General features: G+C 37.2%; 1 protein-coding gene across 1 annotated transcript in view; it reads left to right on the top strand.

The window, feature by feature from the left end:
• KCNH8 (potassium voltage-gated channel subfamily H member 8) overlaps positions 1-14651 on the top strand; it is a 653292-nt gene that overhangs the window by 384584 nt on the left and 254057 nt on the right. Inside the window, exon 7 of the mRNA XM_007936572.2 lies at positions 8644-8851. Coding sequence (XP_007934763.1) covers positions 8644-8851 — 208 coding nt within the window. The remainder of the gene's footprint in view (positions 1-8643; positions 8852-14651) is intronic.

Here is a 14651-nt window from a genome sequence, read left to right as displayed (position 1 = left end):
TAGCACTTGACTGCTAACCAGAAGGCTGGAGGTTCAAACTCACCAGTCACTCCTCAGAAGGAAGGAAGGTTGGGCAATCTACTTCCATAGTGGTACCACCTTGGAAGCCCAAGGAGGGGTCGCTATGAGTCGGGTCGGACTTGAGGGCACATAACAACAACCACCACATACCCACCACTCATCTGTCAGTTTGTCATACTGTGGTGGCTTGCATGTTGCTATGATGCTGGAAGCTATGCCTCTGGCATTTCACATAGTAGCAGGATCACCCACAGTGGACAGGTTTCAGTGGACCTTCCAAACTAAGACAGACTGGGAAAAAGGACTTGATGTTCTCTTGCTGAAAAAATTGGCCAGTGAAAGCCTTATGGATAGCAGTGGCACAATGATACAGTGACAGAAGATAAGCCCCTCATATGGAAGGCACTCAAAATACAATTGGGGAAGAGCTGCCCCCTCGAAGTAGAGTAAACCATAATGATATGAATGGACTAAAGGTTTGTGACCCTTCATTTGCTTATGTGGCATGACTCAAACTGAGAAGAAATAGCTGCAAACATCCAGATAATCAGAATGTAGGATATACTAAGTATGAATCTAGGAAAATTGGAAGTTATAAAAAATGAAAAGGAATGCTTGAAGATCGATATCCTATACATTAGTGAGCTGAACTGTACTGGTATTGGCCATTTTTAATTGGATAATGTGGTAGTTAAGGTTGTGTGTCAACTTGGCTGGGCTATGATATTGAGAGGCTTGGCAGCTAGATGTAGTTATTTACCATGATGAGCTTGGACATTGTATAATCACCTCTATGGTAGAATCTGCTATGAGCAGATTGAAGGGGACAGATCAGTTGATGGGGAATTGCCCCTACAAGTCCCCTACAATCAGTTGAAGGGGACTTGCCTTTGGGATATGGCCTGCTTCCAGTATAAATAGAAAGGATCCCACATTGGTTCCATTTCATCTCCAGTTCCTGGACTTGAACCAGCTTGCTCCAGTGGGCCTGGAATAAGAAGTAGAGCTGGAGCCCAAGGTTGAGGGGCCTTCATCCTGCCCACAGTGCCAGCGCTCTGAACTTGGACTTCTAGCCTCTTAAACTTTAAGAGAATAAGTTTTTTTTTTTTGTTGTTTTGTTTTTGTTTTTCTAAATTAAAACCATTCACTTGTGGTATTTCTGTTATAGCAGAACTAGAGAACTAAGACAGATAATCATATGGTCTATTATGCTGGGAATGACAAATTGAAATGGAAAGGCATCACATTCATTGCAAAAAAGAACATCTCTAGATCTATCCTGAAATATAGAGCTGTCAATGATAGAATAATATCAATAAATCTGTATGCTGACAAGGAAGACTAGTTAATACACTGTTATTCAAACTTACACACCAACCAATAATGCTAAAGACGAAGAATTTGAAGACTTTTTACCAACTTCTGCTGTCTGAAATTGATCAAACATGCAATTAAGATACATTGATAATTACGACTGAATGGAATCCAAAAGTTGGAAACAAAGAAGGATTGGCAGTTGAAAAATATGGCCTTGGTGCTAGAAACAACATGGGAGATAGTATGACAGAATTTGGCAAGATCAACAACTTATTCATTTGAAATACCTTTTCTCATCAGCATAAACATTGACTATACACATGGTTGTCATAGGGTGGAATACACAGGAATCAAATTGACTACATCTGTGTAAATAGATGATGCCACAAAAAAAAAAAAAAAAAAAAACCTCAATGCCATCGAGTCATTTCCAACTCATAGTGACCCCCATTGGGTTTCCCAGGCTGTAAATCTTTATGGAAGTAGATTGCCCTGCCTCCTTCCACAGATTGGCTCTTGAGTTTGAACCACTGACCTTCCAGTTAACAGTCAAGTGTCTTATCTACTACAACCAGTGCTCCTTAAATAGATGATAGAGAAACTCAGTATCATCAGGAGGAACAAGGTAATGGGGCCAACTGTGGAACAGATCATCAATTGCTCATATACAAGTTCAAGTTGAAGCTAAAGAAAATTAAAATAAGTCCACAAGGGCCAAAGTATGACCTTGAGTATTTCTGACTTGTATTTAGAGACCATTTCTAGAATAGATTTGATGCACTGAACACTAATGTCCTATGATCAGACAAGTTGTGGGATGACATCAAGGACATCATATATGAAGAAAGCCACAGTTTTATCAAAGGATAGAAAAATAAAAAGACCAAAATGGATGTCAGAAGAGACTCTGAAACATGTTTTTAAGTGGAGAGTGGCTAAAGAAAATGGGAGAAATTATTATGTGAAAGAGCTGAATGGAAATTTTCAAAGTGTGGCTCAAGAAGACAAAATAAAGTATTATAATGAAATATTAAAAGATTTTGAGTTAGAAAACAAAAAGGAAGAACATGTTTGGCATTTCTTAAGCTTAAAGAGCTGAAGAAAAAATTTAAGGCTTGAGTTGCAATATTGAAAGATTTTATGGGCAAAAAATTGAATGACATAGGAAGCATCAAAAGAAGATAGAAGGAACACAAAGAGTCCTTGTATCAAAAAGAATTGGTTGACATTCAATCACTTCAGGGAACAGCATATGATCAAGAATTGAGGGTACTAAAGCTGCACTGTAGGCATTGGCACAAAACAATGCTCTGGGAAATGATGGAATACCAACTGAGATGTTTCAATAAATGAATGAAACAACAGAACCACTTATTCGTCTATGTCAAGAAATTTGGAAGAGAGGTAACTGGCCAAGTGACTGGAAGAGATACATATTGGTATCTATTCCAAAGAAAGATGATGCAGCAGAATGTGTAAATTATCTTACAATACCACTAATATTACTTACAACTAAAATTATGTTGAAGATCATTCAAAATGGTTGCAGCAGTACCTTGACAGTGAAATTCCAGAAATTCAAGCCAGATTCAGAAGAGGACACAGAATGAGGGATATCATTGCTGATGTCAGATGGAGCTTAGCTGAGGGCAGATGATCCCAGAAAGATGTTTACCTGTGTTTTAATGACTATAAAAAGACATTAGACTGTGTGGATCAAAACATATTGTAGGTAACATTGAGAAAAATGGGAATTCCAGAATACTTAATTGTTCTGTTCACATAAACCATGAGGCGGTTGATCAAACAGAACAAGGGGATGCTACATTGTTTAAAATTGGGAACAGTGTGTATCTATGTTGTATCCTCTCACCACACTTATTTAATCTGTATGCTAAGCAAATAATCTGAGAAGCTAGATATATGGAGAATAAGTTGACAACAGGATTGGAGGAAGGCTCATTAGGAACTTGAAATATGCAGATCATATACCCTTGCTTCCAGAAAGAGAAGACTTTATGCATTTACTGATGAAGACCAAAGGCTACATCTCAACATAAAGAAAACAAAAATCTTCACAACTTGACCAATAAGCAACATCATCAAAAACGGAAAAAAGATTGATATTGTCAAGGATTTCATTTTACTTGGATCCATATTCAATGCCCATGACAGCAGCAGTCAAGAAATGAAACGATGTGTTACGTTGAGCAAACATGCTGCCAAAGACCTCTTTAAATTATTGAAGAGCAAACAAGTCACTTTAAAGACTAAGATGTGCCTGACCCAAGCCATTTTTTTTTCCCCTCCAATGGTTTCATAGGCATATAAAAGCTTGAACAATGAATATAGAAATTGAAGAACTGATGTATTTGAATTATGGTGTTGGTGAAGAATACCAAATATACCATGGACTGCCAGAAGAATGAACAAATATGTATTGTAAGAGTATAGCCTGAATGCTCCTCAGAAGTGAGAATGGTGAGATTTTGTCTCACTTACTTTGGACATGTTAGCAGGAGAGACCAGAGTGGCTATAGTAATGGGCTCAAACCTACTAAAGATTGTGAGGATGGCACAGGACAAGGCAGTGTTTTGTTCTGTTCTACATAGTGTTGCTCTTGTGGTGTAGTGCCTAAGGCATTTGACTGCTAACCAGAAGGCTGACAGTTCAAACCCACCAACCACTACCCGGAAGGAATATTGGGCAATCTACTTCCATACAGATACTACCTCAGAAAGAGGGATTGCAATGAGTCAGATCCGACTCAATGGCCGTGAGTTTGTTTTTTTTTCTTCTTATGGAGTATTGCTATGAGTTGGGACTAACTTGCAAACACTAAACAACAACATACATAATATACAGTTATATTATAAAATACATGCAAAATAAGAATACATATATTAATATCCTCATTGCTTAGATGACCAAATTTTGCGAAAGTTTAATTCTCATATTCTGATTATACATACTTACACCCTTTCACTGCTTCCCTTCTCCCTTTACCTCCTTCTGTCCTACGAAATCTGACACAAAGACTTTACAGAGAATGCAAAGTATAGTTCATGATCTATGTCAGAAGGGAAGAAAAGGAAAGAAGGAAGGAATCTCTCTTATCAGTGAGACTTCTGCTTTTCACAGGAATGAGCATATACAATCATTTAATAAATTGCCACATGAATTTGTTAGCTTCTTCAAATAAGGTAGCCAGGGTGATAATATAATTTATATGAACAGAAAATGTTGTCCAAAGTATCATATTTACTTCTAGGGAAAGACAAGTTATAAAGAATAACTTATGATGTATTCTATTGATATATCACACAGAAAAGAAAGAAGAAAGAGAGAGAGAAGAAAAGAATCAAATAAGTGTTGGTATTTATCTCTAAAATGTATCCAGTTAATGACATTCAAAAATGCATAGAACTGAATTAAGAAAACAAGACACAATTTGGCTTTGGCTCTGCCCACAATTCCTTGTGTTAATTGCTTTAATTACAGATATACTTTATTTATTAAATACCTACTAGATATAAGTCATTTTGAAAGGCACTGTGAGAGACGAAATGATAAATCAGACATAGAAAGTGTAAGATAATGAAAAAGCAAATCTATGAATCATGAATCCCAGTTTTATTATTTACCATCTGCACAACCTTGGGGAAGTCACTTAAACTCAAAATAAGACTGAAGTGAACATAAAAATCCATACAGGATTCCTGAGCATACTAAAAAGGTAACATTTCTATAAAATATCTTACTAAATATCTGACACATAGAAAGACCTCAGTACATGTTAACTTTTTTTCTTTCTCTCTCACTATCTCTTTCCTCTCAGTTGAAGAGGTGGTCATGTCTAGTTGGCAATAAGGGAAACTGCTATTTAATGGAGGTTTTAATTAATGCTTCACTGTCTTGTGCCTGTCTACAAATAGCTTATAATTCTCAGCAGTGACAAATTTACAGTGCCATCCAAGAGTAAAAAGAATCCTCTATCTTTTTCCCATTGTATTTATAAATTTCTTTCTAAATTAAATATGCCTCATTCATGGAGGGAATGAGTTGCTGAGCTTGAAGGGCTCAGGACCATAGTCTTAGGTGACATTAAAAGTCAACATTCACATTTATGGTAAGAAAGTATTGACTATGATAGAACAATTACAATAACAATAATTTAAAAAAAAGTGCCATCAAGATCACCAGGATTATTTCATCCTGGACACCAAGCTCATGTCCCTTGTCTTTGCAAATGTCTATTCTCACATAAGAGCAGGCCACACCCTGCTTCCAAACACCTCTCTGATTAGAGAAAATGAGACTGTCTACAGCAATAATAATAAGTGTTTAGATGACCCTTCATTTGGGATTTCTGTTACAGGTTTTATCTTATCTGAAAATTGTCACCTACTTATCAAATCCATCTACTTATAAAATAAACTCTACCCCTACTAACTCTATTAAGCTACAAAGTCAAAAAATCAAACTCATTGCCATTGAGTTGATTGGACTCATAGTGACCTTTCCCTGGGTTTCTGAGGAGGAATCTTTAGGGAAGTAGATTGGCCAGTCTTCCACCCAAGGAGTGGCTGGTGGGTTTGAACCACCAGCCTTCTGGTTAGCAGTCAAATAGCTTAGGCACTACGCCACCAGAGCTCCCAAGTAGAGGTTGCAAAATCCTGACATGTGATGATCTGCTTTACCACTAGTTGGAATGACAGGTGAGAACGGACTGTGAAAAAGAAAGTAAAGCTCAACACAGAAGGATGACAAAGAGAAATAAAACAGCATAGCTAGAACAGGTGTGGGAAGGTGGATGGGTTTACACCCATAAATATATATAGGTTTTACAAAGGATATTTTTACATATGCATTTATATGTGCTACAAATATATCCATGAACATAGTGTATGTATATAGAGCATACAAAAGGCAAAATTATAAAAACTTCTTAGCCAGAACCAAACACATTGAAGGAATGAGTTTCTGAGCCTGAAGGGGTCAGGACCATAGGCTTAGGTGACATCAAGGTCAATTGGCATAACATAGTCCACAAAGACAATATTCTACATTCCACTTTGGTGAGTAGTGACTAGAATCTTAAAAGCTGTGAGTAGCCATCTAAGCTACAACTATTGATCTCTCCCCATCTGGACCAAAGAAGAGTGAAGAAAATCAAGGATACAAGGAAACAATTAGTCCAAAGGACAAATAGACCACAAGAATTCCAGCCTCCATGACCTTGGGTAGATGGTACCCAGATATAAGTGTTGACCAGTCTGAAAGGGATCATAATAGGAAGTCCTGGATAGAGTGGGGGAACAATGTGGAGCAAAACTTAAAATAATAGTAATAGTAATATCAGTCTTATTGGCTTCGTAGAGATTAGTAGAACCCTTGAGACTGTAGTACTTAGACACCCTTCAGCCTAGAACTGAAGCCACTCCAATGTCTCAACTTTTAGCCTATAAGGTTAATAACACCAGGGAGGTACTTCCTCCTTAGAACAATCAATACAAGATCAGAAGGGAAGCATTTGACTAGTGAGAAAGCTCAGAAGGCACAAAAGGATAGGAAAGAAGGACAAATGGAAATAATAGACACAGGAAGCAAGTAGGAAGAGTGCTGTTACATTATGGGGATTATCAATGTCACAAAACAGAATGTGTATGAATTGTTGAATGGAAATCCGCTACTTTGTAAACATTCACTTAAATCACAACAAAAAGTTATTTTTTTAAAAAAAAGCATAGCTAGCTGTCACCAAGTTCTTTAATCACCCTTAAGATTTTATTATATTTGTGTGTAGAATAATTTACAAGATTACAATTCAACACATTTTTATTGAATATCTATTGCTATGCTGCATTTGACAGGAGCTCTGGTAGCATAGTGCCTAAGGCACTTGACTACTGACCAGAAGGCTGGTGGTTCAAACCCACCAGCCACTTCTCCAAAGGAAGATAGGGAATCTACTTCCATAGTGATATTGCCTTGGAAACCCAAGGAGGGGTCGCTGTGAGTCAAGTTTGACTCAATGGCACATAACAACAACAACATGCTGCATTTGTAGCCTTTTATTTCTTAACTGAATTATTTATTCAGTTATTCAGTTAACAAATATATCAAATATTTACTCTGCCAAGCACTGTGCTAGGTACATTTTCTTAGAAATAATGGGAAATGGCTAATAAAAGAATAAACTAGAAGTCAACTGACTGGCTAGCTGTAAATTCAAATGTTCAAAAGACACTTACCCAGTTTATAATTCTATTGTGTAAAGGAAAACCTGTCCTTAAGTACAGTCATACACACCAACTCTTTCCTCTGTACTTATGGTTCCCCCAAAGAAAGTAAATAAGGTCAAGGAATTTGTCAAACTGTATTTGCATATGGGTTAATATTTTATTATCTTTTCCATTTTAGAATGGAAAAAATATTTGAGGGCAGGAAAAGTATGTAATGTTATATGCACCAGAGTTGTTATTAATAGTGATATTGACCACTTGGTGACCACAAATAGTGCACATTTATCAATTGGACCCTATAGTCAGGAAAATATTCTCCTAGCTACAAGTCTACTGCTTAGGGCATGCACTAAATGCACTAAAAGACCTATGAGATTTTTCAAAGGCTTTTTTCTTCCCATTTGATTTTAATTCCCTAAATACATTTGTTTGAGAGAGAGATATGAATACATCTGCTTCAGGCAAATATTTTCTCTGCCTGTTGATAATTTTAATGGAAGATAATATGGTCTTTGAGACAGGTACTTGTAAGGAGAGCTTATTAAAGTTTTATGCATCTAATTATATATATATATATATTCACACACACACACATATATAAACCCTACATTACTTTTATTAACATTTTCTAGACTTTTTGAGCTGTACAAATTATTGTTAAAGCAACTACCTTACATGAGAGAGAGGGAGATGACGGGAATGAAAGAACATCTTATGTTCAGTTCTGGTACTATAATGTCATTGGTTGTTCATCAGAAAATATAAAATCATATGATTTCATGTAAAAGCCTATGAAATCAGACAGTAGAGAAAAAGAGGTTAATCATAGTTAAGGAAGATAAGTATTTGTCTAAGATATTAAACTCTCTACCTTCCTTTATCCTTTATCACCTCCCAATGCAATTTGTCATGCTCAAAGAACAGTCACAGGAATGATCATAGTATTAGAATCATGACTGTACTTAATTTCAAGAATTTTCCAGAATGACTGCAAGTAAAAATGTTGCAGTATGAATGTAACCCAGGAGCCAAGCTGTGCTTCTCTGATTCCTGCCACAGGTGTCTCTTGTGCATCTCCTGAAGACCGTGCGGCTGCTGCGTCTTTTGCGTCTCCTGCAGAAGTTAGACCGTTATTCCCAACACAGCACAGTCGTCCTGACTCTGCTCATGTCCATGTTTGCACTCCTTGCACACTGGATGGCATGTATCTGGTATGTCATTGGAAAAATGGAGAGGGAAGACAACAGCCTTCTGAAGTGGGAAGTTGGTAAGGGCTTATGTTTGTCAACTTTTCCGTTTTTAAGTTGAAAATTAAGATTGTCTGGAATTTGGAGGAGATGAAAGATGAGTCTATAAATATGTGCCCTCTGGCATTCAATTTATCCTATATTTTGTTTTTATCTTTGTTGTTGTCCATGATACGAGCCATTGTTTTGGAGAAAGTTTTATGGAATGACACTATGTATGTGTGTGTGTGGGGGGAATATATCTATATCTATATACATAGGTATATGGGAATATATCTATATCTATATACATAGGTATATAGATATAGATATATTCCCCACACACACACACAAAGAGTCATGAGTTAAGCTTTCAAGGTACAGTAATTAGTCAAAGTATCTAGCAAGGCTGTAGAGCTGTTCAAATGTTAATATTCGATCTGGACATATTCCAATGTAAAACTAGTAACAGTAAATCACTAGGTAACTACCCTATCACAGCAACATTTTTAAATTAGAAAAAAAAAAAGATCACTTGTATTTGAGGCTATAAGTTAATAGAAAATACATTTTTACATTTTTTTTCCTTTAAAAAATATGTAGCTATCATTATGGCAAAATTTCCAAATTTAGTGTACTTTAATAATATGTGATGGTAGAAAGTACTGGATTTTCAAAAACACAATTTGAAAAATTTTGTGTCCCCACAAAATATGGAGTTTAAGGTAGATTTTCTGTTATATAATTCTACACAGATGAATTGAAACCTGCTGCACATGAACATTTTTAAACTTCTGCTAAACCCAGAAATTTATAATCTTCTTTCCTAAAATATTTGCATTCTTCTCACAGTCATATACTTTAGAGAGCTGTTATAGTACCCTATATAGGTTATTTTTTTGTCAATCTGGTATTTATTCAAAATAATCTTTTTTCTTAATTTCTTAGTTGGCTAGAAAATTACTCACTTATCTTTGGTACCTAAAATCAATTTTGAACTTTTGGAAGAAACTTAGATCTTTACACAGGGATAAAGCCACAAGAGACTCCCAGGAAAGAAAATGCTCCAGTCAGCCCTTAGTGGCACAAGCCATTTGGAACATCCCTGCAATGGCTCTCATGAGTGCACTCTCTCACCATAGGGCATATACAAAGCCTTCAAAGGGCATCATTGGAGAATGAGCTGGCGACTTTAAGCAAGCAGGTACAGAGGAATGAATCCCTTGCCTCAGTTCTTAAAAATGCCCCTACACATCTCCATTGTATCCCTGAGCTACACAAAGCAACTGATGTGTCCTGATAATTTTCATCTCAAAATGGTTTTCTTATCTTCCCTATAAAAGCACTTTTTCTATGCCCAGCCTGTGGGCCCAGTTCTCAGAAATGAAGAAATGTCCCTACACATCTCAATTTTGTCCTGAGCTACACAAAGCAGCTGATGTGTTCTGATAATTTTCATCTCAGGGTGGTTTTCATTTCTTCTGTATAAGAGCACTTTTTCTGTACTTGCCTGTGGAGCTGGATTCACAGAAATGAAGGAAGGGACCTAAACCCACAGAGTGAAAGTAGAAGTATCCTGGATAAAGAGAACTGGAGAAGAGAAGGAGAGGGCTGGAAAGGGAGAGAGGGGGGAAAGGAGAGAGAAGAGTTTGTTAAAAGAAATCTCAAGGTCAGGATAATACTTGCACTAAAACATTTTCAGTCCCTCAATATTTTTCCCTTTCCCATAACTTTTTTTATGAAGGCTCCCTCATCACATACTCTAGTGTTTCCACATGGTGTTCAGTGAATTTATAGAATTAGATATCTTCCCTTTGCTTTGAATCCATATTAAAATTCTGACTTGTGGTCAGCTACTTGATTCCATTTTGGATCTGACCTAATTTCCATCAGGCTCCAGATCTATACACCCGTATTAAATTGTAAGCCTTGTCTAGTCTGATAGTCTCCAGATGGGGAAATTCAGCTTCTAAGATGCCAGTCCTGCTGCTGACATGCAAACTAGCTGTACAAACTCTTCACAAACATATAGAGGTATTTATTTCTAAGAACAACAAAACCGACCACCGAGGCTCCTTCTACTTTGACCCTTTTCATTCTTGCTCTTGGTGCTGGTGTTTTGGTTTTATAGAATGAACAAGAGGTTGTAGGCTGGAACCTATCAAGACAGAGAGCACTGGCAAGATGCAATGATGAGAAGAGTATCGTGCTAGGGGTCAACAGACCTCCTCTATCATCAGTAGGAGGAGCTCTGGTAGGATAGTGCCTAAGGCACTTGACTGCTAACCAGAAGGCTGGCAGTTCAAACCCACAAGCCACTCCTTGGAAGGTAGGTTGGACAATCTACTTCCGTAGTGATACTGCCTTGGCAACTCAAGGAGGGGTCGCTATGAGTTGGGACCAACTTGATGGCACACAATAACAACAACAACAACATCAGTAGGAACTTTAGTGGCACAGTGGTTAAAGTATTTGGCTGCTAACCAGAAGGTACGCAGTTGTAACCCACCAGCCACTCCACTGGACAGTCTGCTTCCATAAAGATTAAAGCCTTAGAAACCTTGTTATATAGAGCCACTATGAATTAAAATTGACTTGAGCACAGTGGTTTTATCATCATGGTTCCACCATTAACCAACTGTGTGATTTCTAGCATATTTTATTTACCTGTCTGGGCTTTAATTTCCATTTTATAACATAAGAAAAATTACTATATAGCTTGAAAGTCCATATCAAGTTAATATTTTATGAATTTAATGAAGAAAAACTCACTATCGTTTACTGCACCCAAAAACCAAACTCACTGCCATCAAGTCGTATCCGACTCATAGGTTTCCTGAGGCAATATCACTACAGAAGTTGATTGCTCAACCTTCCTTCCGACGAGTGGCTGGTAGGTTTGAACCACCAGCCTTCTGGTTAGCAGTCAAATGCCTTAGGCACTATACCACCAGAGCTCCTATCAATTACTGCATACATATATATTTTTGCTCATATTAGCTCAGTGCCCACATAAACTATCAGTATCAACCATCCAATGTCAACTGGTTCAAGAGAAATGGGTGAGTCAGGAAGTATATCCTATGATCAGGGAATATCAAGAAATTGATATGTATTTCTCAGTGAATTAGTTTCTTTTGACTGCTGAAACTAATTGCCACAAACTTAGTGGCAATTCCTTAAACTTACTTAAGGAATTTAGAGATGTTGCTTTAAAAAAACAGATTTATTCTCCTTGTTCTGGAAACCAGAAGGCCAAAATCAATTTTGCTGAAGTGAAATCAAAGTGTTAGAATGAATACACTCCCTCCAGAGGCTCTCCCAATTATTGTGGATTCCAACTCATGACAATCCCATGTGTATCAGAGTACATCTGTGCTCCACAGGGATTTCAGTGGCTGTGATCTTTTGATAGTAAACCACCAGGTCTATCTTCCAAGGTATCTCTTATTAACTAAGTATATTAACTATTTGCACCACCTAGAGAGGCTCTGGTAGCATAGTGCCTACAGCACTTGACTGCTAAGCAGAAGGCTGAAAGTTCAAACCCACTAGCCACTTCTCAGAAGGAAGATGGGGCAATCTACTTCTGTAGTGATACTGCCTCGGAAACCCAAGGACGGGTCACTATGAGTCGGGTCCGACTCGACAGCACATGACAACAACAACAGAGGGGCTCTAAAACAGAATTTATTTATTGCTTTTTTTTTTTTTTTTTTGCACTTGTGGCCACATCTCTCCAATCTCTGCCTCTGTGGACACATAGCCTATTCCTCATCCGTATTTCTGTCTATTTTTCCTCTGCTTTTCTCTTATAAAAATACTTGTGATTGTATTTAGAGCCCACCAGATAATCAAGGATAATATCATCTCAAATCCTAAATTTAGCACCTCTGCAAAACTTTACCATCTACGGTAACACTTACATATTCCAGAGATGAGAAACTGGTATATTTGTGTGGCCATCATTGAGCCAACTACCGTTATGATCAAAATAGCTGACATTTCTCTTTAGAGAATTAGATTCCCTATGCAAACACCTCTCAGGAGATTTTTAGTAATGTAGCGTGCTAATTATGTTTGTAAATGTAAAGTTTATAGGCTTGGATACTTGGACCTTCCAGTCCTCTAAAATTACTTGTATCATTTGCTCCCTTAAAACATTCTCCAGCTAAGATTTGGACACAAATTAAAAAATTATGACCTTCTTTACCTAATTTTGTAATGAAGCAGCTGAAAATCTAGGCTAATTTAGTTTTTACTATATAATTTGTCCACTAATAATCAGCTTTACCTTTTTTGGTCTAACCATCAAGAATCAATAAAGTCATCATGCAAATAAAATTTAGTTAGAGTACAAGTTGCTCTTTATCTTTTCAGTGAGCAGGACATGTACAGAACAGATACATCTTTCCCAGGGATAAAATGGAGCTTCCTTTCTAATCTTTGTTAATTGCCCTGAAATGTAACGATTTTTTTTTTTCCCCTTTTGTCTTTGGCAGACCCAGCACTTAGAGCTAGAGAGGTCCAACATTTTATATCAGCCCAAGTCAAAGTTAATCTTTTAGAAACATGACAGTGTCACTTCATTGTAAGATATTTATCATTGGAAGGAAGGACTGGTACTTGTTGACTCATATCAGAGACTGGTTATGATGTGATTTGACTGGTGTTAGATTTTACTTCATATTGGTATTAACATGAAAATCATTTTTCAAAGAATTTAGATGTTTCACAGGAGTTTAGATTTGGGAAGACCTTAGTCCAACTCTGATTTTATGGAGAGAAATCTGGCTCTAGGTTATGAAACTCCATGATGGAAGGGGTTGTCATCTATTCTGTTCACTGCTATTTCTTCACTGTGTGGTACAGTTCCTGGCATAGAACAAGTGTGAAAAAAAATATCTGTGTTGAATGAATCAGTCTTGAAAGTCATTCAATTAATAAATGGCAGAATAGGACAAAAACCTAGATTATCTAAATTCCCTCTAATAATTTTGAAAATTATGACATTGTAGAAATGGCTATTTAACAACTGTTTTGGCTAGGAAGATTGAGAGAAGAAGAACAAACTGGATAATTAGTTAAGGTTTGGCCATTCATTCAAAGAAATAAAATTTTTTACCACCCATTGGACGTTTGATCCTGTATTAAGCACTGGAGATAACAAACCAAATAAGACGCTTAATGTCATGGAGCTTAAAATCTAGTGGGACAAACAGACAAATAATTCAATGGGCATATTACAGTGTGATAAATTTTCTTACAGGAATATGCACAGAAGGGTGGTAACTAAGTCTAACTTTTCAGAGAGGAGCTGAGCTTTAAAGGTTGATTAAGATTTGTCTGTACAAACGCCGAGGAAAGGGCATGTGATGGCAGGGAGATGATTATATTAAGCAGTTCACTAGAACTGGAACAAAGACTGAATGTGTGTGAGGGGTTGAGTAAGAAGATGATGAAGCTAAACTTTAGAGTTTGGAAGTCATCCTAAGGCTACGGAGAGCCAAAAATTTCTCTATTGAGCAATGAACCTTTAAATAAAGATCACCAAGAAACAGGCATGTTTCTCTGTGCTTTATTTTCAGTATCTGTGAAATAGCAATAATAATAGTGTCTAACTCACTGAGATTGCCAGTATTAAATTAGGCAATATATGTGAAGCATTTAGCCCTGTACCTTGCACCCTGTTGTTGTTAAGTGCCGTGGAGTCGTTTCCGACTCACAGCGACCCCATGCACAGTAGAACGAAACACTGCCCGATCCCGCGCCAGCCCCACAATCCCTGCTATACTTGAGCCCATCATTGCAGCCACCGTATCAATCCATCTTGTTGAAGGC

Source organism: Orycteropus afer, unplaced genomic scaffold (genome assembly GCF_000298275.1).
Source record: "Orycteropus afer afer isolate SDZICR_OR568_19922 unplaced genomic scaffold, OryAfe1.0 scaffold00003, whole genome shotgun sequence".
Classification (NCBI taxonomy): Eukaryota; Metazoa; Chordata; class Mammalia; order Tubulidentata; family Orycteropodidae; genus Orycteropus; species Orycteropus afer.
Note: the sequence above shows the minus strand (reverse complement) of the source record. Positions and strands in the feature narration are given on the sequence as shown.